General features: G+C 43.4%; 2 protein-coding genes across 7 annotated transcripts in view; one reads left to right on the top strand and one right to left on the bottom strand.

Moving 5' to 3' along the window:
- The window catches only part of LOC142765477 (uncharacterized), a 124,171-nt gene extending 112,660 nt beyond the window's left edge, over nt 1-11,511 (top strand). Inside the window, exon 6 of the mRNA XM_075866515.1 lies at nt 5,077-11,511. Within this exon, the coding sequence (XP_075722630.1) occupies nt 5,077-5,266 (190 nt within the window). The 3' untranslated portion in view covers nt 5,267-11,511. The remainder of the gene's footprint in view (nt 1-5,076) is intronic.
- LOC142765481 (uncharacterized) overlaps nt 1-13,028 on the bottom strand; it is an 887,742-nt gene extending 874,714 nt beyond the window's left edge. For 2 of the 6 annotated variants that reach the window (XM_075866526.1, XM_075866524.1), the window contains exons 1-3: nt 11,764-13,028; nt 4,406-4,663; nt 3,690-3,734 (exon numbers count right to left, since the gene is read on the bottom strand). In XM_075866526.1, the coding sequence (XP_075722641.1) occupies nt 3,690-3,734; nt 4,406-4,502 (142 nt within the window). In that variant the 5' untranslated portion in view covers nt 4,503-4,663; nt 11,764-13,028. Of the gene's footprint in view, nt 1-687; nt 3,149-3,689; nt 3,735-4,405; nt 4,664-11,763 lie in introns of those variants that run through there. The other 4 variants (XM_075866530.1, XM_075866531.1, XM_075866525.1 and 1 more) reach the window with 3 other exon arrangements.
- Between the last annotated feature and the right edge of the window lie 12,230 nt (nt 13,029-25,258).

Here is a 25,258-nt window from a genome sequence, read left to right as displayed (position 1 = left end):
TTGCATTTGGCGTCATTCTAAACAATGAAGATATATCAGCAGTAGAATGAATGCAAGCACTGCTGCAATAGACAAGCAGTTAGAGCGCTCAGCTACAATCTAGGAGGTTCTGGGTTCGATCCACAGTGTCGCCGAGCACTTTTTTAAAAGGTTGCCCGGCCTGAGATTATGCGTGGCAGCGGGTACTAATTTTTTGAGAAAGTGGCTTTCGCGCTTTCATCTTTCACTCCCCTTTTGACCCAAAAGCGCTGTACCGTGCTCCTTCATAAATTACATAACTCAGGATTCATAATTTTTCCCTCTATCCTCTATTATCGCAAAAGCGCCCAGTGCTGAAATACCAATATCTTACCTAGTATATTACTTTTCACGTGTTTGGATATTCGACCAGCGATCAGTCGTCACGGTGTTTTGAAGAAAATCTACACAAGTGGAATGCTTTTGTCGGGACACGTATTCGTGCTAATTTGTTAGGCATCATTACATGCAGCAAGGCCAAAGAGCACGGACAGTTAGAGAAGACACAAACAGAGTGATTAGTTTGCGTCTTCTCTCCTGCCATCTGTCATGCTGCGTGCTTCAGTGTAATGTCGCTATCAATGATTAAAAATGAACTACAGCAGGTAATCGAGTTCTGCTGAGAGGGTCCGCTATTGTCCAGAACGGAACAGAACAATGGCAATTCGATTTTTGTCATAGCGACATGCTTTTGGTTACTACAATAAATGTTTAAAGCGAAGGTTATTTTTTTAATAACAACAGTTCCAGAACAGATGAAAGGTGCATGGCCAAAATTCATGTATTCACCTTGACTAGGTTTGTGATCTTAATAGTAATTGCCAACCGGCATTATATATGCATAAATATATGGATTAAAATATGCATAAATATCACACACATATAAAACCACGGGTGATAGGTTGCTTATTCCGATTAAAATTGATATGTTGAAATCGACATATTCGACCAACGCAATGTGTACAAGATATGTCATGGAGAGTAGCTATGCTCTAAAGTAATCTTCGCTGGTTGGTTTCATTTTATCCCGTTTCTTGCTCATGACTGTACGTTGGCAAATGAAACAACTTTTTCGAATGCACACATTTTGTGTAAGGTTACATTTATTTTTATGCAGTAAAAACAAATTTAAACGTATAATGGCTCAGAATAAAAAGAACTAGAAATAAATTCAGCTAAATCATTACCAAACTTACTCATCAAAGATAAACAAATTCTCACTTAAAAGATACATACATACATGCATACATACATACACACATGGAGGTGTAAATGTTAAGATGAATGGCTATAAAACAACAATTCTAATACACTGAATTTGAATATGCAGAAAGAAAATTACAAGAGAAATACACCAGCACTATTATGTCTGAACTCGGTGTTTCTCGAACCATCTCGGAAAAGCTTGATGCATAGTTTCTGCTGCTACCCAATGACAAGCAGTTTTTATAATAAACACAAGAATAAAACCCTTCACAATGTCATGCTAAGGAAATGGGCTGTGCATCAATGTTTCGTACATGTCTGCAATATTACTCTGTTTATTTACATAGCTTTGCTCATTCACAACACACTAACAAAGCATGTTAGGACACTTGGGCTGAAAAGCGGCACAGCGCAAAGAAATTCTAGACAATACATATAATAAATTTCGAAGCTACTACGCTCCTTGGTGCAAACAGTGTTCACATTGCCAGCTATAGACTATATTTCATTCCCTGAAAACACTCCTCTAAAAGACTTCCAAGTTTGCACATCAAGACATTTCCCATACAGCTGTAGTCTGCTTAAAAAAAAAAAAACTCAGTTCACTGGTGGCCAAAGACTGCACACTTATTATATGAGGTTACGCTCCAGTGCACTGCATATAGGTCTTGCTGCTGGCCTCAACTGCATTGTTGCTCAGCAATTTGTGTAAAATAACAACTAATTCTATGCCACTGCAAAGTAGTTATGTGTCATTTGCATGAAACAGGGACCGCAATAAAAGAACATAACAACATTTACCTTCACACAGTTCAAAAAATGTAAATACATTTCCATAGAGTTTTCACAGTTCATCTGAAGATAGTTTGATTGATATGCGGGGTTTAACATCCCAAAACCACCATATGATTATGAGAGACGCCGTTGTGGAGGGCTCCGGAAATTTCGACCACCATCTGAGGATAGTAATAATGGCTGTAAACACGTTGTTACTACTACTAACAAACTATTTTAAGATGCCAGCTTCAATAATAGAGTATACCTGTACCTTTGTAGGGCTAAACTATTGTACGGGCACCTAGAAAAGGATAAGTAAATGCATGCTATACTACATATAAATAAAAATAAATACTTTTATTTCTAGTCTGAGTAGAGCTTCATAGATGATAAGTCACTTGAATAGTACCAAATTACATTATAAGCAAACCTATTCGAGCAAAGTATACATTAAAGAAAGTTACAATTACACAGTAGAAACAGAGAAGTAGACTGTTGAAGGACGGACAAGCAGTGGGATAACAATACACAAGCACCAAACTCTACTGTTAAGATATAGTAGGAGTAGTGATGATCCTCTTTCTTCCAAATAAAATAATACACATAGATTAACTTCCCAGAGCTTATACGCTCATGGAATCATTGGTGCTATACAAATGAGTGCACACTGAAGGATTACATCGACTAAGTACAAGATTACCGCATCCATGGCTTTACTTCTTGTACTACAAAGAATGCAAACACAGTTACCATTACCGACCATGGATGCTGTGAGGTATAACAGGTAATACAGAGACACGCAGGCACTTAACACGCAAGTTAAAAACTTAAGCTCAAAAATATTTGCCCACTAACACTACAGCAGCCTTTAAATTAGTGTCATAGTTTGGTATCTTCCATGCAAAATTTAAATAATTTGCAATGCAAGCAAAGGAACTGCTGAATAATGCACTGCTAAGAAGATAAGCTGCAGCTGCGCAGAATCTTACTATCTATACTGACATTACAATGTGCTCTTTCTCCTGTCGTAAACGTTGAGCACGAGAACAGTCACTGGCAATCCATTTATATTTGTTGGTCTTTTGTGCTCTGTTCTTGATACACTGTACATGACCGTGGAGTACCGAATCCCTCGTTACTGCTGGAACTTAGAAAAATACAGGTCATTGTTACAACCATGCCACATGCAAGAGTGTACAGTTGTTAAATATGTGCTCATATTTACAGATGTTGTATTTTCAGAAGCCAATGACAAGCCTCAACAGAAACAAACAGTGAAGACTGAAAATATATTTTATTATGATATAAGAGCGAAACAACAATGTTATAGATAAAGGCATGAAACTTCTGCCAGGCATAAAAAGCCAATAAAGTTTCTTCTATCTCGACTTTCCTCTAGGTGCGAGAAGCAGACCACAAAAAAGTTCACTAAGAAACACAAGTTAGACTGCATTACAACACAACAGCCAATGTTCATAACTTTAAGGCTGTCTAACATAGCCAGCTCATCTTACCGCGTATAGGAGCAAATGGGCAGTCTAGAAGACACAAAGCACTTGTGGATTATAAGTGTGCTTGTGGCTGACATCTGTTATTCTAAACGATGAAAACCTTTCAAAACTGCGCATCAGGGAAATAATCATACGCAACAAACACAACGGGCTCCTACAAGTGCCACCAACACTCACCATTATTGTTGATACCAGTGTCTTGCCGGATGGATATGCTGCGTCCTGCACAGAACACCAAAAGAGCGCTCCATGAGTTGGCTTGTATGTATGCTGGCTGAATCGCACTGCTGGTGAAGGAGGCTAGCCACAGACAGAGAAATGAGAAGCCATGGCTTTGAAACTTACTGAACGTCACCTTCAGAGATCAACAATGCATACTTAGGTCAAGTACAATTTGCAGAAAAATATATATCACTATGCAATTGTGGTAAACACGTTCGGCTGAAACACAAGCCACAGCACTGAGAGAGAAAAAGCTACATTAAGTAAATGATGCAGTTACTCGCCCTATGTCGTCTGAGACTTGTTCAATAAGTCTTTCTCCTTGCAAGTTGTGAACAGCCAGGCAATTTTCACCCACTTGCTATTTCCTTCGAGAGCACTTGGTCCACAGAAGGAGTCACAAGCTTGAGAGCTCAATAAGGAATCAAAATATTTGTGCTCGCTTGAAAGCACAAGCTTTTGAGTTTCAGATGATTAGAGTTTCATTGATAAGCTGCAGGTTTTCAACTTTCGACATTCTCAATTATCTTGCAATTTAGTTCTATAAATGTTTAATAAGAATTATGCGTGAGACTAATACAGGTATACACTGCAAGCAACCATGCTTGGGTTTTCAATTTGTGCACAGTAAGTGGTGTTCACCTAATCGTATGTATTAAAGAAAAACTAACCTTGCAGCCAGCCGTTAAGCAGTTCTGTGTCCACAAAGCTCCCAAGCAGATCGCAGTCATTCCTGATGAGGCTGCCATGCATGCTTCCAGGCCACATCCGCTGAATGATAACAGTCCCAGCAGTGACATAGACTTCCACAGTTGGGGAGCACGTGTCCTTCCTATTTTTGTTCAGGTGCTCCAACTCATGATGAGGCTTGATGTGCCAGTGTGTGCAACCAATGCATCATAGGACCTTAACAAACGAATCTCTGCGAGCTGCGAAGAGCCAAAAACTAGATATTTAAAAACAATCATTAAAAGCACTCACTTCCAATACTTATTTGACACAGCAATCTCTTCGTCAAAGTGACCAAAATCTCCTATAATCACTTAGAAATAATCTGAGCCTCATGTAAAATTCATGTACGGCAATATATGTGTCCTAGTGAAGTATTGTGCTACCACAGTGGTAATCGTCTATAGAACTAATTTTCGAAAATGACATAAAATTCTTAAGTGCAACCTGGTTCCTGGAAAATAAATTCACATTAACTTTCCAACTATGAAACGTGCTAAATCGACAGGCCCAACCTCATAATCAAACAAGAGCTCACTTGTACCAAATCGCAAAAAAAACTTCTGATGTATTTGCTCCATAATATATGTATGTATTGTTGTGCCACCGACAGGTTCCTCGTTCGGCAGCACGTCTCAGGAGATCGAGCCCTGTTTCGACGAACTGTCTCCCCCCCCTCCCAGCGCCGCCTTCTGTGCAGGAGAACCGTGCAGTCCGGGGATAACGTCGTTTCCTCCGCCGGGCCACCTTGCAGTTCCGGGTATGGCTACATCTCCCCCTCCGAGCCCGAGAACTGGTCTTAGAGAATGGACCAAAGACGCTATTTAAGGCTGAGCCGGCCCCATGTTAGAGGAGATTTTGCCCCAGCCGACGTTGTCGTGCTGACCGGCTCTGTAAAACGACAACCTGCTTCAGTAAACGCTATTTTGTTGCTGTTTTTCAAACGAATTGCCTCCCTGTTTCACCTTCGGGCTAAGGCTTCAGCGAAGTCCGCTCGACGGCTCGCCGCTCTCCGCAACCGCTACCGTCGTGACAGAGCAAAATTCCTAACAGTGGTTGGCAGCTGCGGGATACGCTACCCCTGTCCTCAACGTTTTGCTGCTCTGGGACCCGCTACCCCGATCTCAACGGCTGAAAAGTTGGATCGGATCCCTGCAAACCCGAGGACGACCACCGTGATATCGTTTTGCTGCCCTGGGACCCGCTACGCCGACTTCTACGGCTGGAAAGTTGGAGCGGATCTTGGCAGGCCCGAGGACACCCACGACACCACTCGACGGCAACGACCAGATGGCCGAAGTCACCCGCTCTAGTTGGGTGAGTGCCTGACGTTCGTCTTTTGTCGTCAGACCCTGTTAGCACAGAGTAGCCAAGTAGGTTCCTTTAGATCTTTAGGTGGCTAGTGCTTGGCTGGTTCTCGACTTGCTTCACGTCGAAGAATATAGCTTCTGAGACAAAGCTATTTCAGAAAGGAACGTGCACGAGTTGCGGTACACAATGGAGAAGCTCAGAGTGAGGGACCTTCTCGATGTTTGTGAGCAGCTGGGTGTTTCTGTTGCTAGGACGAGCCGCAAAGGAAATATTCTTGATGTCATGAGAGCGGAAGGAATAACTGAAGAGGAGGTAGAAGAGGCTATGGAGACAATTAAAGAAAAACAGTGGGAGGCTGAGGAGCGTCAAAAACGCGAGGAGGCTGAGGAGCGTCAAAAACGCGAGGAGGCTGAGGAGCGTCAAAAACGCGAACGCGAGGAGGCTGAGGAGCGTCGAAAACGCGAAGGCGAGGAGGCTGAGGAGCGAAAAAGGCGAGAAGAGCGTCAACATGCTCTTAGAATGAAAGAGCTGGAACTTGAGCAACTTCGCATAACATCGGCGCAGTCTAGTTCGCTATCCGTGGCAGACGAAATGCCAAGACAGAAAATCCAAGATTTGATTCTGCCGTTTAGGACGGGTGGAGACATCGCGCTTTTTTTAGTGAACTTTGAGCGCACGTGCGAGAAAATTGGGATAAATGAGGGTGTCTGGTCCCAGAAGCTTCTGTCAGTCATTCCGGGAGAGGCCGCGGAAGTAATCGCACGGTTGTCTAAAGAAGACTCTGACGACTACGCTAAGGTCAAAGCGGCCCTCCTTCGTAAGTACCGCTTGTCTGCCGAGGCATTTCGGCAGCGATTTCGGCAAGCAAAAAGGGGCAGTGAATCATGCACAGAGTTCGTGTACCAGCTTAAGTCTAATTTGAAAGAATGGCTTTGAAGTGCGGATGCTTACGGTAACCACGACAGGGTGATTGATTGTGTGGCCCTCGAGCAATTCTATAATGTGTTGCCTGAAGATGCCAGACTCTGGCTTCAGGACAGAATGAAGGGAACAGACATTGACAAAGCTGCTGAGCTAGCTGATGAGTATTATACGCGAAGGAATTTCCAGTTGGATCGCGATGATACAAAAGAGAAGAGGGACTCCTCAAGGCGGCTTGCTGCTCAAAATGCAGCACAAAAGATGGCTCCGCCGCGTAACGAATTCAGTCAGGGAGCGACTAACAATGAGAGGGAAAGGAGAAAGCCAGGAGAGGCACCTGAGTCGACAGCAAGTGCGAGGGAACGCGTCGACACCGCTCGAGCTTTTGAATCAAAACGACCAATTGTATGCTACAATTGTAAAAAGGAGGGTCATATCTCATCTAGCTGTAAGCAAAAGTTTGTTTTCGCTGGCATTCGCGAGTCGGACGAGAACTTGAAGTTACTCGAGCCTTACATGCGCGAAATTGTGGTCAACGGAAAGAAATGCCGGGCACTCCGTGATTCAGCTGCGACGATGGACGTAGCACACCCATCTTGCATCTCCCCTGGCGACTATACTGGCGAATGCGCCTGGATCAGACAGGTTGCAGAAGAGCAAAGTGCCTGTTTGCCAATTGCTGCGGTTGTTCTAGAGGGAAGTTTTGGAAAATTGCGCACTGAGGTGGCCGTGAGCCCTAATTTGCCCCAAGATTTTCCGTACCTTTTTTCAACAAATCAGAGCAGCTCCTTAAAGAAAAGGGCCAGTCATTTTCATCTCCCCTCGCGTGCAGGGCACTCACGCGATCGCGGTCCCGCGCTCTCGCGGGGAGACTTGAGGTCTCGGTTTCGAACGAGGAGGCGGACGAGCGTGAGGCAACTCCCCAGGGAGACTCGGGCCAAGAGGCGACTAGTGTATCACCGGACATCGAAGACAGTAGGGCTCCGGATACGGTAATGGCTGCCGAACGCGACGAGCCTGTGGAGGTGGATGAAAGCAGAGCGCTTCAGGAGAGCGTTCAGTCGTCCCTGCTTGGTCCAACATCCACTTGTTGGGAAGAGCTCAGTAAAGTAGACAGAAACACACTCGTCACTGCGCAGGCAAGTGATGATACCATTAAGAATCTGCAGCATAACGGGAAAGAAGGAGTAGCCCGAAAGAACATCTCATTCTACACGAAGGCAGGGCTCATGTATCGAAAGTATCGGGACGCTGAGGGTAGAACGTTCGACCAGCTTCTAGTGCCAGAGAAGTACCGACGACAGTTTTTAGAACTGGCGCACGGAAATGCCTGGGCGGGCCACCTTGGCATCAAGAAAACAAAGGCGAGGCTCGCACAGGATTTCTATTGGCCTGGATGCTGGAAAGATGTAGAAAACTTCGTACGATCGTGCGACACGTGTCAGAGAGTAGGCAAATCTACTGACAAACGGAAGTCCCCGATGAGATTAGTGCCTGTTATCACAGAGCCGTTCCGGAGGCTCGTAATTGATATTGTTGGCCCCCTTCCAGAGTCCCGTTCCGGTTGTCGCTACATTTTAACTGTTTTGTGCGTGGGAACGAAATTTCCCGAAGCGGTTCCGCTAAAAGAGCTCACCTCTCCCTGCATTGTGGACGCACTTTTGTCCATTTTTGCCCGCGTTGGCTTTCCAGCCGAGATTCAGAGTGACAATGGGAGCGTATTTACCAGTTGTCTCACAACAGCGTTTTTTGAACGCTGTGGAATAAAAATAATCCACAGCTCCATAGGACATCCACAGTCTAACCCCGTGGAGAGGATGCATGCTGTACTCAAGCGAGTTCTGAGAGCTCTTTGCTTTGAACATAACAAAGATTGGGAGGCATGCATACCCGCGGCACTGTTCGCCATACGGTCCGCTCCCCACGAGACAACGGGATTCAGTCCCGCCGAGCTTGTCTATAGAAGAAACTTAAGATCTCCATTTCGGCTATTGAGAGACTCGTGGGAAGGATATGAAGAAGACCCACGCGTAGTCAGCTACGTTTTAGATCTGTTGGAAAGACTATCTAAAACCAGAGAGCTAGTTGAGGAAAACATGAAGGCGGCTCAGAGTTTAGCGAAGACTTACTACGATAAGTTGTCCCGGAAGCGCACGTTCAACATCGGCGACCAGGTAATGCTGCTACGACAGTGTAAAAAGAACAAAATGGACATGCAGTGGGAAGGGCCAGCTAAAGTAATGTCCAAGCTTTCAGACACAAACTACGAGGTAAAACTGGGCCGAAAGAAAGGTAAGGTTTACCACAGTAATTTAATGAAGCCTTACATCCAGCGCCATGCCGTGGTTAACATGACACTGAATGCGGCGAACGAAGTGGAGACCGACCTTTTAAGTTTTCCACGTGAGATCGACGCGCCAGCTAACAGGCTCGTACAGCTTATTGCCGAAGAGCAAAGTCTCACGGAGAGTCAGCGTGATGATCTCACGAAAGTAGTTAGAGACTACGCAGACGTGTTTTGCGACAAACCAGGGAAAACCTCTTTGGTAGAGCATGATATTCAGTTATCAAGTGAAGAACCGATCTCTAGCAAGGCTTACCGCGTATCGCCGAGGCAAAGAGAGATCATGGAAGCCGAGATCCGCCGCATGTGTGACTTAGGGGTCATCATTCCAGGTGAAAGCGATTACACCTCCCCACTCATACTAGTCGAGGTTCCGGGAAAAGACCCTAGGCCATGCGTGGACTACCGCCGGCTAAATAAGATCACTTTAGATCAGACGTATCCGATACCTAATATCGAGGAGAGAGTAGAAACCGTGGCAAAATCCACATATATCTCCCTCTTAGATCTGGTACGGGGATACTGGCAGGTCCCGTTGACGGAGCGAGCCTCTCGTTATGCCGCATTCATTTCCCCATTGGGAACATTTCGCCCTTTAATGCTTGCTTTCGGCTTAAAGAATGCTCCCTACTGCTTCTCAAACCTCATGGATCGGGTGTTGCGGGGTTTAGGAGATTTCGCCCTGCCGTATCTCGATGATGTGTCAATATTCTCTGATACGTGGGTCGAGCATGTGACTCACTTGAGGACCGTTCTGGCTCGACTACGTGATGCAGGCCTCACCGTGAGAGCGCAGAAATGCCACTTAGGGTGCGCAAGCGTAAGTTATCTCGGCCACATCGTGGGTCGTGGCCAGCGTAGCCCGTCCGAGCTGAAAGTTGCGGCCGTTTTAGAGTATCGTCGTCCCACCACAAAGTCGGAATTGAGGGCGTTTTTGGGACTGGCGGGGTATTATCAACACTACGTCAAAGGTTACTCAAACCTCGCTAGTCCGCTGACGGAGTCTCTCCGCAAAACCGAGCCCACCGTCATTTCGTGGGACACAAGAAAAGAGAATGCTTTCAAGAGCCTCAAGAGCGCTCTCGCAAAACGACCCGTGCTAGCGGCACCGGACTTTTCTCAGAGTTTTATTATTCAGTGTGATGCCAGTGACCGCGGCCTAGGAGCAGTTTTGTGCCAAAAGGACGCCGAAGGGCACGAGCGGCCAGTTTTATATCTCAGCAGAAAGCTCAGTGTCAGAGAGGAAGCTTACAGCACTTCAGAAAAAGAGTGCGCCTGCCTTGTTTGGGCAATTGGTAAGCTAGCATGTTACGTCTCAGGGTCGAGCTTCATAGTAGAAACTGATCACTGCCCCTTGACTTGGTTGCACAACATGTCGTCTAAAAGCGGTCGGTTACTTAGGTGGAGCCTGACGCTTCAGCACCATAACTTTAGTGTGCGCTATAAGAAAGGGAAGCTGCACACAAATGCAGATGGTCTCAGCAGAGCTTATTGAAGTGCAGCCCAGCTCCCTCTTACAAGTTGAGGCACATGCTTCTGGTTTGACGTGTTTCGCAAAATATTGGTGTCTATTATTTCATTTTGATTTAAACTGTATTAACAATGTCGCATTTCACTAACAGATGTAATTTTGTTTGAAGTGTACTCTGATATGTTACCAGGAAGCCCAGCCTCTACCATTCTGGTAAATTGTTAAAAAAAATGCACAGAATTGGTTTTGGGCTGCTTCAGCAGGTTCCGACCCGCTCGTATGGCATTGGGGATGGTTTCGCGTGGCCTTTCTTGGCATCGGGACTGCGCAGTGTAATCGCAGCATTCGTGAGGGCCAGCGTTTTGAGGTCTCTAAGGGATACGATTCTCGTGCTTTTTAAAACGTACAATAGTAGAGACTCAATAGATCTCTTTGCTGCCTTGGTCTGGCGCTATGAGAGACGTTCAGAGGGTTCTTGCTTCCACGAAAGTGGTTTGGCTTTGAGTTCAACTCCGTCGTCCCAGTGATTCCCTGCAGGGCTCTGAAGATCACCACGGAGTGGCTACAGCCTCAACGGTCAACCAGCATTCCTCCTTCCGAGCCGCGCTGACGGCTCAAAACTCCGGATGCATTGTCTGGCGGCGGGGGTGCTGTTGTGCCACCGACAGGTTCCTCGTTCGGCAGCACGTCTCAGGAGATCGAGCCCTGTTTCGACGAACTGTCTCCCCCCCCCCTCCCAGCGCCGCCTTCTGTGCAGGAGAACCATGCAGTCCGGGGATAACGTCGTTTCCTCCGCCGGGCCACTTTGCAGTTCCGGGTATGGCTACATCTCCCCCTCCGAGCCCGAGAACTGGTCTTAGAGAATGGACCAAAGACGCTATTTAAGGCTGAGCCGGCCCCATGTTAGAGGAGATTTTGCCCCAGCCGACGTTGTCGTGCTGGCCGGCTCTGTAAAACGACAACCTGCTTCAGTAAACGCTATTTTGTTGCTGTTTTTCAAACGGATTGCCTCCCTGTTTCACCTTCGGGCTAAGGCTTCAGCGAAGTCCGCTCGACGGCTCGCCGCTCTCCGCAACCGCTACCGTCGTGACAGAGCAAAATTCCTAACAGTATATAACAGTAGTAGTAAATTTTTCATGCTTCAACTTACCATAGGGAAACTACATCTGATGGGCTTAAAAACTTGCACACGTAATAATACTGCGGGAATTATAGTACCGCCGGTGAAGTTTAGTTCTGCAAGGTCAACTTACCGATTGCAGCATTTAGTAGCCATCGGTGTCGTGAGGAACCAAGTGTGCTCTACGGCCAACAGGCAAAGGGCATCTGCAGACTGGAAGCTGCCAATGACAGCAATGAAGGGCTGGCCAGGCGTGCGCGTCCATTGATATAGTGTAAGAACTGGCCATGATCGGCTGTTGTCAAGGCTCTAGTGCCGTGCAAAACGATGGCCAGACGAACTCGAAAACCTGTAGTTAGGTGGTATTAGCCTACAACTTCATCCCAAGCAATTCACCGGTGAAATCTTTGCTCTTTCTGGGAGCCGGATGGAAGCTTGACGTTCACGGGCTCTCGCTGCCACATAGAACTCTCAAGATCTTACCGAAGAACAGTCTAGGCGCGCTGCCAAATCAACATGGTCCACAACAGAAGGTAGCATCTCGCAGCTTTGGTTCATCATATCACAGCGCTAGGACTATGGTTATCACAAAAAGGAGAAGTGACGAGTTAACAAACAAAAGCGCCAAGCTCCACCACCGCAACTTCGCAGGGCAAAACAGTTATCAACGCTGTCTTTCAATTTTCGGTGACACGAGCACAGCTTCTTCACAAGTGTTGGAACGTCAACACAGCACTACTGTTCACAACGAACATCGTTTCCCTTCCGGACACTAGATTGCTCACAAGAAAATAGAAGCACACGGGCTAACCAGTGGCGAAGCAAGAACCGAGCGCGTAGTTCATACGTTTCCGTACGTACTTGGGGTCACTCAAGTAACGTGTCAAAACGCTGTCAATCTGAAATGTCGCACAGCACCCAACAGAGAGACTGGAAAGTCAAGCAAACGAACTGTTACCGGCACACAAACACACATTGCAGGCTTCTCGAGTGCTAGTTGCCGTCGATACACCGGCGCCAATCTCCGCTTGATAACCACACAGACGCACAGGCTTCGCTGCGCTTCACCGTACACCATTGCACTGCCGCAGCTTTCCACACTGCTTACACGCACCGAAAGAGCAGTTGTAATCACAACGCATCCGGTCCAACGCTGAAGTAACTCATGCGAGAAGCATTTGCTGAAAGTCGCACCGACCGATATGCTGTTTACGACGCCATGTTGTTTTCGACAACTGCGCCGCACGTAAGGGAGCTCTTAGAAAGTACTTGCACTATTTTCACGTCGTGACAAAATTTGCTCTTATGTGCGAGGGAGGCGATATGACGAACAGGACAGGCATGCCAGATGAAAGAAGTGTTTTGGCAACGTCATGGAGTGAGCTGATGTAGAGGGTATTGCTTCACAACCAATCACAAGCTGTGCCTGTCGGCCAAGCCGTCGTCTGCTCGCGTTTGTCTTCCTCTTCGATCAGACCATGCGACAGGGGATTCGCCTTCGCAACGCTATTATTCTCAGGTCAAGTTGTCGCTGCGTCACAGAAAATACATGTCAGTGGCTCGCTCTACCTTTGAATTATGTTCGTGCACCGAGTTAAATGGCTGGTAATTGACGCAGGGATGAATTCAGCCAAGGTTTGCTGCAGAATCGTGAGGGTTTGCATATTTCCGGTGTCATACGAAGTTACTAGGGTCATTTTATTCCGACTGCTTTTCATATAATCTTGGTTCATACCGGTTTCTGAACAGTGAAGCTGAAAATGCTTTATTTGTTTGAGTTCCATGGTAATCACGCACACCCCTATTACGCTTCGGTTTACAAAGTACGCGCCGTTCCAGATCGATCCAATCAATCAATCATTCAATCAATCATTTTATTTCCTTTAGATAAGGTGGACTACAGGACTAAAAGCTCAAGAGCTTGACAAGGTCCTGACGCCGTTCACAAGTTGACAAAGCAGCAGGAATGGCAGTCAATCATGCACAACAAATTTGAAATAAACATATAGGTATAACATCACAAAAGAGTAATACAAAAGGTTTATGAAAACAGTGTTAAGGTAAAAAGATAGTAGTTCAAATGTATGGTCATGAAGTGGCATGAACATGAAAAGCAATAATAAAAAGAAAAGAATGGGCGTAAATTCTGAGAGGTGTATCATTGAGGCTAATGTATCAGTTGGGCGAAGTGTTTAATCTGACTGTTTTGTTCAGAGGAAGGATCAAAATCTTCGCAGTTTAAAAAGTTTAACAAAGAAGGTAGTCAAAGAATGATTGTTTGTCATAAAAAGTTCTTCCCAAAGTGTATCGACAGCAGTATTTCAAAGATCGCACCCATTGGACAGTTAGAGCCAATGCAAGTACATTAGAGCACAAGCTTTATGAACCACTCACTAAAAGGTTCCTCTCATTTTTATTTCCAATAGCGTGCAAGGAATGTGCTGCCATTAACCTCTTTCCCTACTGAAAAGTTCCGTATGAAATCTTATGGAAAATATATGGACTCCGTATCATTTCCTTATGCTAAATACGGAAAACTAATGGAGTTTTATGGAAATATACGGAAGTTGTATGGCATTTACGGAAAGCTTCTTATGGAATATATGGAAGGATAAGGAAATTGTATGGCGTATACGGAAAGCTTTTTATGGAGTATACAGAAAGATAAGGAAAATGTATGGCATATATGGAAAGCTTTTTATGGAGTATATGGAAGGATAAGGAAGTTTTATGGCGTGGATGGAGTGAGTTTTATGGAAAATATGGAAAGATAAGGAAACTTATGGAGCATACGGAGAGTTCATTATGGAAGATTTGGGAGGATAAGGAAAGTGCATTGAGTGTACAGAAGCTTTCATAAGGAAAATACAGAATGTAAGGTCTTACGGAAATATACAAATCTTGTAAGGTGCTTACGAAAACGTGCAATAGTGTATGAAAGGAATGTGGATTGTTGCAAAAATGTGGAAACTGTACAGTTGTTGTCACATTTTCAGCAGGAAATACGAGCTCTATAAAGTTATAAATGAATGCACAGTGACATATATAGTACAAAAGAATAACGCAGGCTAGTCTGTGTTGTCAGTCACCGCTGTTCGCCCTTTTCCAGAATGAATAGAACTTCTGCAGATGACCAGGTGCTAAAGTCTGTCACACGGAAAATGTGTCATTCACAAGGAATGACAATAACTGTCATTTTACTTGCATGCTGTCACACGAAAACAAATCAAGCAAGCAAAGCATAACTTCAAGGGCTCGTTTTTTGGTAGAAACAATAATAATGAGAACTAAATTCAATGTGAATGAACTTGTCAATATTAATGAAACTGTTCTCATTAACATTGGCAAAGATAAATGTCATTTTAAAATATCGACCATGAGCTTAGCTCTTCTGAGCACCGACAAAAGAAATGAAAATCTATGAAAACTAATTGCATGTAGCCTAAAAATAATTTTTATTGATAGTATATGTGCTCCTACAATATAGATACAGCTATACACAACTTAATTGCCACAGCTTCACGACAGAAACGAGGTAGGGGCAGAGGGAGTGGTCAGAAAAATAATTAAGTATGAGAGCACAACTGATATGTACGGACACATAATGGTGCTCATCATTGATGCACGGATGGTCGTGTATAGAGCTGGGTCGTTTTGAGATCTTCAAAAGCATTGTTTCAGACCACCATGCAGATTACGCTTCCATTGTAGTGCTACATAAGACACAACTTATGGGCCAGCTTTAATGAATAAAAAGATTATAGGTTAAACAAATGCTTTAAAATATATCATATCATGGCTGCATGGACGCATACAAGCTATGTAAAGCGCAATAAAGTGAGGACGCATGAGCTTCTCTTGATGCTTCAGTTCTACATAGATGCTTCAACTGTGCTGCAAAGAAATTTAACCAATGTCTGTGTGTGCAACATTGTCCATTTTAAACTATCTATATGTATATATAAAATTCCTACTGCGGGTTAAGCTACGTAGCACTCCATAACTCTTCCTTTTATTAAGGGCAATTTTTCAAACAATCAACATTATTCATTTTCTGTCTCATGACTTCGTGCCCGCAATTCTTGGTTTGGCTCGATCACAATTGTGCAGCCCTTATTTTAGAGGAATCAAAAAACATCAACCAAAATATATTTTGGAACTGCTCCTCGGTGATATTGCCTTCCCTCAACTGCCACAGCTTGAGATGAGTCATATAGCAAGTCTCGCGCATACCTAGGGCCTACCCTTGAGGAAACTGGTCCGGCTGTGAAATGCTCAGTTTTTTCTCAAATAAACTTTTTGGTTTGAGTTTTCTCAGTTCTCGAGTCCCTTCACAATAAAGCAGACCCAATGTTCCCCTTAGTCCTTAATTTTGTTATATTATGAAATAAATGAAAAAATTAATACCGAAAATAAAAATACTAATAACTGTTGCGCAAAAAACACAGTCCCACATACGTACTTGAACGCAATATTGCTTTTATTTTGTTTTATAACCTAAGGCATTAGAAAAAATAGCAGTACAATAAAAACGTTGAAAAAAAAACAAAAAAAAATTAATTTTGGCGGGGCTCGAACATGCGCCACTCAGTTGTGCTCGTGCACGTGAACCGAGTGCGTTAACTAGCTAAGCTATTCGCGCAAAACAGTGAAGTTGGGTTTAAGGTATGCATATAAATTTGCTTTTTACACGCTATGTGTTGGCATATTTATGTACGATATGCGATCATATCTATTGTTGTGTGCATACGTTTTGTGATTGTATATACGTCACATGTTTTTCGCATGTCTTTCAACTATAGATTGCTGCCCCGCCGCGGATGAAAACAAGTATTTTTACATCCACACACAAGCTTGAGCAGTTGAAGGTTGTTTCCCGGGGCTCTCTTGCGATTGAGTCGGCCACCACAGGGAATTAGAGTGATACGCCATTAATCCCTGCATCTAGCTGTATTCCACTTAGTAGCTCTACGCCTGATGACAAATCGAGCGCGGGGCGCGACGTTATTGCGCACGACCATGCCTCGCGTAGTGGCGACATCAGCTGATTGCGCCGGCCCGCTTGCTTCTATTTGCTTCAGAGCAAAGAAATGTCATACCTTGAAAGATTGCGTACTGCACTATATCAAAACGTTACTGCTTTGTAGCCATCCTATTATTCATTGAGAATTGATAACTCTGACATCACTACTGTAGAGCTTTGCGTCGGCGACACGCACCGAACGTGAAACCGCACTACGTCTGTCGTAGAAGCAGTAGGAGGCTGTCGTCTGCTAGAACAAAAACAAAACAAAAACCTGCGAAAATATTTATAAGTTGTAACTTGTTTTTTGAATAACCGTTTATCACTTTTAAAGTTATTTTGCCAGATAACATACATTTTTTTTTAGTTTATAGCAGCGACAGATGTTTTTTTTCCCCTCACACAGATATCCAAGCCAAATCCATTCACAGCTAAAGCCACATGTTGTTTGTCTTTGTCTCCGTGGGTAGCTCTCTCCTGTGTTCGCGCTGCTACACACGAGAGCACGAAATGTTAAATTTACGCAAGGAAGCGCCGTTCCTCGTTCGTGTGATGTGCTAAGATTGCGCCCTATTCCCGCGGTTGTTCGAGTGTGGATCAAGTCCGAGTCGTCCAAGGAATCGGCGGGTTGGGCGGGCGCTCGAAGGACTCCGAGGTGACGGCTGACGCCTGTGGTTGCTTCCCTCAGGAAAGTGTGAAAGAAACTAAAGGTAAGGGGGACACTTTTTTATGTAGACCAAATATGCCACTCAGTGCAAGTGTGTGTTGCTGCACTCGAACGAGGCGTCGTGAAACGGCAACCTTACGCGCCTTTGCGAGTGCGGTTGCCGATTCGCTTTGACAACGCTAACGCTAGCAGAGCCATGGCGCATCGGCGCGGCCTTACTGTAGCTCATTCGAGACACCTGCGGCAACATGCATGTGTATGGTGATCGAGTTTTTCATATGTGCAGTGTAGTGAGGAAGACGCACACGGCGCTTGCTACGTTGTTGATTAAACGAAGCCTGCAGTGCCATTTGATGGAAAGCAGCATTTTGTTTACGTTCGCGGGCGATACAACTCGTAACTTGGCTCGATTCACCTAGCCAACCGCCTAAGTGGGTTGATAATCATACGTTCACGGTAGAGCGTTATTATGCCCCTAAACAGGGGCGTGTGCTTGTTGAAAGATATAATGTGTGTGCCTAGTGTAGAGAGAGAGGTGTTCGTGCAATCTGCATATGTACCTGCAAGACGCTTTTGCTTGTAACTAATAATGTACCGGCCAGCACCTACATTGTACGCCTGACTTTGAAGAAAACTTGCATGCACAATGTGAGATTTTGTAATCTGCCAGAGTTGCTTTTTATAAAATAATACACTGCCAGCTTGTTCAAAATATGTTTCGCTGCTGTGTGGCAGGGGTGCGGTTATCATGCTGTTGTGTAGTTGCTGATGCAAGCACTTATAGTTTTGATGCGTTAATATTTCTCATCTAACTCATCAGGTGTTTGGCTGTTTCAGCACAAACAAGGCAAAGAGAGAAGGAAGACGGGTAATGACAGGAGGAGTGCCGACTTTTGTTTGCAGGAGAATACCCATGTTGGTGCATTTATTGTGACAGCCTTTCTGTGTTGCTTTCTTGCCCAATTTATTCAACAACACAGTTGTCAGCAATAAGAGAGAGAACACTGAAATTAGCTTTTAAAGATCATGGTGACTAAATGCCTAGTAATTCACAGCACAAAGTAACAACAAAAGACATCAGTATGATTATTGTGGACGAGTACAGTCTTGCATCTAAAAAATATATTGTGCAAAATGTTGCCTAAGTAAGAAACCTCTCTATGTTTGCAAATAGTGTGACGTCACTTCGAGCGCCGTGCCAGCCATTCCCTCCCTCTGTGCAAGGGCTGGTTGGCAAGGAAGTTGTTTGTGACGTTCCTGATAGACCACTGAGATGTATGCGATTCTAAACCTGTAGCCTAATATATACGTAATCTTTTGCGCAGTTACATCGCTGGATCTGACACCTACAACTTATTTGCATATTTACATTGCTCCCTTAGGACCTAACACACAAACTTGTTGTTTGCATTGTCACTTCATGAATATCGAGCGGTAAAGGTACTGAGTATATGTGAAACAAGAATCTCTGCTTATTACATGAAGACATATGAGGCCTTCGATAAAACGAGTTATACCTTTATTGGGCTTGCGTACTCGTCGGGGCGATTCATACATGCAGCTTCAGCAAATGGTATCTTCCAGCCCGGTGACCATGCAACTTTTTTCTGCACATAGCGCAAACACTGAGATGTACCCATTCGCAGATGGTCGCGTCAAGTGCATATTTACCTTGACTAAAATGTCGAATCAAGTTTTTTCATCGACCGGTCCCTGCCATGAGTGCTAACGTCTTCGCAAACAAGACACATTGTTATTGACACTGCACACACCACACACAATATTCTCAGTTGAACCAATATTCTCAATACCTTTCAATGCACACTACATGCCGCAATCAACAGTGCACATTTTTGAAGACTATGCCACTGTTCCTCGCACAGGCCACCACGTGTGTTCACTTCTTCAAGATGAACAGACATAAACAGACAGCATGGCAAATATTTTACCACACAGCTAGATGTTTGCTGACACATACTACAGCTAATGTCGACATTGTAACGTGAAGTGTAAGCTTTGAAAAATTAAAGCTTGCCCCAAACACCGCACGACTGTACCGGGCTGAGCCACCAGCGGGAGTGTTTTTCCAGCCACACCTTTTACATGTGCCAGTGACATCATGCTGTGACGTACCTCGGTAGGGGCCTATCGCTGCATACTTTATGTGAATGAGGGTCCTGTTAGTGAAAGCAGGCATTGTTGATTTCGTAACTTGTTCATTCCCAACTGGACCTTCATTTGCACGAGTTGTCTGACTGATATTCAGGCGAACTTTTGTGCAATAAATTATACAGTTGGCAGTCTGTGCTTGCTCCATACTGTTGTTACTGGTGTTTCTTGTTGTTACTTTGCACTGCTCATTACTGCTCACCTACAGAAACTAGCCTATCTTGCTGCTGTTTTGGACAAGATGCAGCTGGCAAGTGCGATAGTGTTCATAACTCTAAATTCTCAAGCAAAAATTATCGTTTCATATTCAGTTAGTTGCATTCATATCAGTACATTATAAGAAATCATTGATTAAAGATTAATCCGTGTTCCTTCACCTAATGCTCACAACTTTTATATCAATTTGAATGGTGTTTATAAAAAACTTGGGTTTTAGCTAAACTTCATGCTCTTTTCTTGAACAGCTGACAAAACGCTATTGGATGCTTACTTGCCATGAATTGGACTGTGTTTGAAATACATTGCAATTCTTCACCGGACTGCCAGTACACTTCACATTGGGGGAACATTTATCAACCATGGATTGATTAATTAAGAACGGAAAGAAAGAAGCGGCAGGCCGGGATACTTGATATTGGCATCCGTTTTGCTACCCTGCGCATTATTATGCAAACTTCCTATAGAGTGGTTATGCGTCTTGCATGTGTGTCTGTAAACCAAGAACTTTGGGTAGAAGTATATTTTTCTTACAAATGGTTGCAGGACTGTGGAGGCTGTAGGGCTGCTTAGGAATGGTGGAATCCCTGGACATGTGTTCAACCTTGCTGCATCAGCTCCTTGGTGTTTTCACGGCATCTTTACAGATGTGTTGGGTGAGTAAAGCAAGCAGGTTTCAACACAAGAAAAAGTATAATATGGCAGCACCTCTTGTGCGTGCCTTACATCCCAAGTATATCAAATATTTATCTTGCACCTTTTGGCCTGTAATTTTTAAAGAGACACTTCTTTTTGCTTTATATTTGAGTCTTGATGCTTCGACAGCAATGTATTTGTGTTTGACAGCAAGTGTTCTTGAACAAATAACTGATCTCAATAATGACAACACACCCTTCATACTTGGTCCTTAGCATAAGCTAGCATATACCTGTAGCAGATTCAATTATTCATTTTTTGCTGGGATGATAATGGGCAAGTAGCAAAGGCAAGTTCAGATTGGAGTGGTCGGTGACGTCTGTTTAGGCTCTGCCATATTGCTTTGCAACCAGAGTTACTTGTGGCCACATATACAATGAAGCCACATGACGTGCATTCTAAATGAGATTACCATATCACATTTCACTGCATCTCAATGTGTGCCAAACAAATGCAGATATCATTAGCTTGCCACCATAAAGGGATACTAAACCAACACAAGGTTGAAATTTAGTCGTCGTGTTGCAGCTGTGTATGACTCTACAATGGATGCATAGCCGTGATAATTTGTCTATATGTTGTCGCAATAGTAATGTTACACACATTGTACGATACAAAAGAGGTCCTCGCTTATTTCGCTTTTTTTCGCAATGCTTCTTTCTTGTCTCTTCTTGCCATGTGCTCCTTCTCACTGTACAAGGAGCAAGAGTAGTGGGCACACAAACACGTATTTAAAAAAAAATGTTGTAAGGTGAGCACTGAGAAGCTGAACACTTCCGAAAGGCTCAAAGAGGTAAAGGTATTGTTTCTAGCTACTTTTTGGGCACCCACAGCTAGTTGTGCTGCTGCAGTTAAAAATTGAGTTAAATGTTAAAAATTAATTGGAGGTGGTTTGGCACCCATAATTGCAGTTACATACAGAACTAGGTTTCAATGCGTAAGCAAAATCTGTTCACTCTAAATCAATCCTAATGATATCTGAAATTCAGGAAATATTCACAGAAAAGCTCAGGAAAAGGCTAAGTGGTTGCCCCTTGAACGTGAAGGAGATACCCTTCTTCTAAAAGGTCAATAGACAGTCTAGTAGTCTCGATATTACATGCACTATAAAATATTCTGGTGTGGTGCTTTTCATGCATGTTATAATGAGAGGGGTTTTTAATAGAACTGTTGTAACTTTGCCCTGCGTTGCTGAAATTTGTTCACATAGTTATAATACATGAATCACTTTATGCCTTTTGATTTTATGCAAATGGTTTGCTTACCCAGTCGGTTTAACTTGATTTGGATAAAAACATAAATGCTCTAAACTTTTTTTTTATACAGCAGGTTTATTTTTAAAATACGCGACCATTGATGTGAACACAGTTGGTGGCGTGCTTGATTAATCCTTCACTATCACCACTCTAACTACACCTGCTACAGTGCATAGTGTGACAAAAGTAATGGTACTTAGCATTACTGGCAGCATACACTTTTATGTCTCAAAATGTGTTAAAAAGCCTGGTAAAAATGTGTGTACGTTTTTTTTTTTCGCTCCAACTAAATATTCTGGTCTACTCAAAATAGCTTCCGCTCTTTTAAGGTCCTCAAACTATTAGGTGTTCAAAAGAAGTATCAATGCCATATGCTTTCTTAGTCAGCCTACTCACCACTCTAATAATGAGAATTACCCGACAACATTACCCAGTAAAATATAGGGATGTTATAAAAAGTAATGTCAATTCAATTGTCAAGAAACGTTGCCAAGTTACATTTTTGTTCACTTTTCTTTTCATAATTTTGTTAAAGTTACTTTTGATAACATCCCCTAGAATTTGTTTGGCATCATTTTCTACTAGTTCTTATTATAATGTGTTCAACAAAGACAACAAACCCTTAAATTTATAGTTATTTCCTTTACTCATGAATCTGAAACAGTGAATCTCAGTAATCTTAGCGGTGTGTGACTTGTTTTTTTTTTGATCAGTTGTGCATGTGTTCAAGTACATGCATTTAGGTGGGAGGGTGAACCATTGCCACCTCCTGTGACTAGCAGATTTTCTGAGAACTGACAGATGCATAATGCTGCCAAAGAAGTATAGGGATATTGGAAGTAATCGTAACGTAATTGCCATTCGTAATGTAATTGCCAGTAGGCAAAAAAAGGTGTGCCACACTTGCCATAATGGTAACAAGCAGCGCTGACTGACTCTTCCATGTATAAATGCACATATATACCGTACAAAATGGAAGAGGGATAGCCGCCATGGTAGCTCAGTTGATAGAGCATCGGACATGTTATTCGAAGTTCGCAGGCTCGGTTCCTGTACAGGGCAGGTTATCTTTTTTCCTTCTACTTTTCTTTCTTCACAATTACAACACTTCTATTCTTCTTGAAGACTTTCTGGTGTAAAAAAGGTACCTTATAATCTGAAGAGGCAAACAGAATGTGCCAGTGCACGAGTTAGCTCTTGTAGTGGTTACAAGTAAGATATGTTTTGAAGAATAAATCATTCTGCCACTAGCCTACAGAATGGCTACAGGACATGGCACTGGATGCACTTTGTTATTTTTGAATCAAGCTATCTTGTATTCTATTTTTATAAATTACATGGGATACACATGACGGTATCACACACTTTAATGCCACAAAGATTATGCAGCGAACAATGTTATAAATGCGAAATTGCATAAGGATAAGGTGAAAACTGCACCCTCAACGAGAATGTACAGGGAGCACAGGGTGCAGGCGTCATTCCTTCTGCCCGTGCTTTTCAAGTGCGAGCTGTTTTCTCCTCGTTCTGACCAACTAACTAAATTGAGATGTGTTGTTATAGTGCAAGAAGATGCTCCACGGGAAACTAGGTTTGTCTCAAACTCTGTGTGTGTCTTTCAATCTATATGGTGCCCGGTTCAAGAGTTCATGCAGACCACATCGCGTAAAACAGGACCGTGTAAAATGGACCGTGTAAATAAAATAAAATGGACCATGTAAATAAACAGGATCGTGTAAAATGTCGTTTTCGTGTGCAACTGTAGTTGTGGTTGTGCTGAGTGACCTTTCTTTATATACACTACATAACAAACTTGCTCCTTTAGAGTCGAGTGCATCTTCGGATCAATTGTAAATGTTTGCATATGCGAGGCCTTAAGTTTTATAAGAAATTGCTCAGTGTGCCACGAGGAAATGTGTGTTCAGCGAAAATTTGCATATCATTATATACAACTCTTAAAGCCTCGTCTACAACTTTGTGCAGGTTGACTTTGAGCAGAAAACGAGGAGCACCAGCAGCCCCCAGAAAAGAGCAAGCACCCTCCTAGCTCCCGAAGCTCTCTTCGACAGGAACATCATGGTCACTGTGTGGCATTGAAAGCCATTGCAAGGAGTGCCTTATCAGTACACTGTGCTGCTCTTTCATCGCAGAAGACGAAGTTGACCACTCTAGAGGAACTTCATGCTGTGTATTGTGAGTGCTTCAGTGGTTTTGTTTTTGTCCAGCCAGCAGTTAAGAAATCATGTGTCAGATTCAGCCGGGATGGCTAGAGGGAGTCGGGCAGGCATGTTTGGACATTTGTCTAGCCAAGTAGTGCCAATTTTCGCACTGGTCCTGTTGGAGTTACTGCCACAATCACAGAAGCTACGTAACCTCTCTAAATGTACAGATGTGTCGGGGAAGATTAGCTGCATTAGGTTTTTCTATAACTGATAGCTGCCAACATTCTTCATTATATAAGAGTTTTGTTCCTCACTTATGGGTGTAAAGTCCTCCACAGAAAAAATGCAACACGTCTACTTCCAGAAGGCTCCAAGGCCCTACTTTTAGGTTTTTTCGGCTTGTATCATAAGCACCTCGTTTGGGTGTACATGAACATTTTATAAACATGTACAGCGAAAAATTTGGGTGGCCGGTCGTTTTGTCGTTATCATGTTCCTCGCAGTATTCTTAAGCATGTTGTGCATTACGTTGTCAATCTGGTTCATGTGTATAGAAGATATTACGAAGTTTTAGGCTACAGTATAAAAAGCCTGGAAGCAAGCTATCAATAATTTTTTAACAGAGTTGCTTAATCTCATACATGATACATCACTAAACTTTCGTGGGTATTCATCATTGTAAGCTCGTCTTTGTGTTATCCAAAATGAAGATGTGAGTCGACAGATGGAAACATCTAGTAATCAGGGTGAACAGTGGAAGTGCCTCAGACAGGCTGGCCGATGTTGCGATAGGAGGACCTAATTTTTAGAAGTCACCTTGTCATCCTTGGCGTGTTAGTTTAAATAAGGTCAGTAATGACATCATCTTTTGCTGTAGGCGTGTGTGCCTGTTGGAAATGTTTGTCTAAGAAAAAAAAAAACCTATAACGCAGAAGAGTGCAGCCCTTGCTTCTTTTCAAGTTAGGTTGCGCTAATACAAAGTGTTCTCTCCTCCAAGGGAAGCAAAAAAAGATAAATGATAGAAAAGAAGAAAAAAGAAGAAAGAAAAGGGGGATGCAAAGTAAAAGTAGTGCTACACTGCTCCTACTTTGCATCCCCCCTTTCTTCTTTTTTTTTCTCTTGTTTTCTTTTTTCACCTTTTTTGTTACATTTGCATTGTTCAATCTAGTGCATGAATCAATGACACTTGGCTTTGCTATAGCAAAGATGCCTATGTGGTGTTGGATTGAACAGTGCATTGTACTTCATTCAGTTAATTACAGACTGATCAGTCTTGCAATAAGTGCTTCCTGTCTATCACCACACATGTTCAAATGAAAAGTTTGTGCTTGGCTTTTAGTATGCTGTAATATAGCTTGTGTCTTGGACTACTCAAAATGAATGTTGTTTTGCTGCTGTTTATGGTAATGAATTTATCCAACATGAAAATATCTTGCCTT

Source organism: Rhipicephalus microplus, chromosome 6 (genome assembly GCF_043290135.1).
Source record: "Rhipicephalus microplus isolate Deutch F79 chromosome 6, USDA_Rmic, whole genome shotgun sequence".
Lineage (NCBI taxonomy): Eukaryota > Metazoa > Arthropoda > Arachnida > Ixodida > Ixodidae > Rhipicephalus > Rhipicephalus microplus.
The sequence above is the reverse complement of the archived record's forward strand: the minus strand, read 5'-3'. Positions and strand labels throughout refer to the sequence as shown.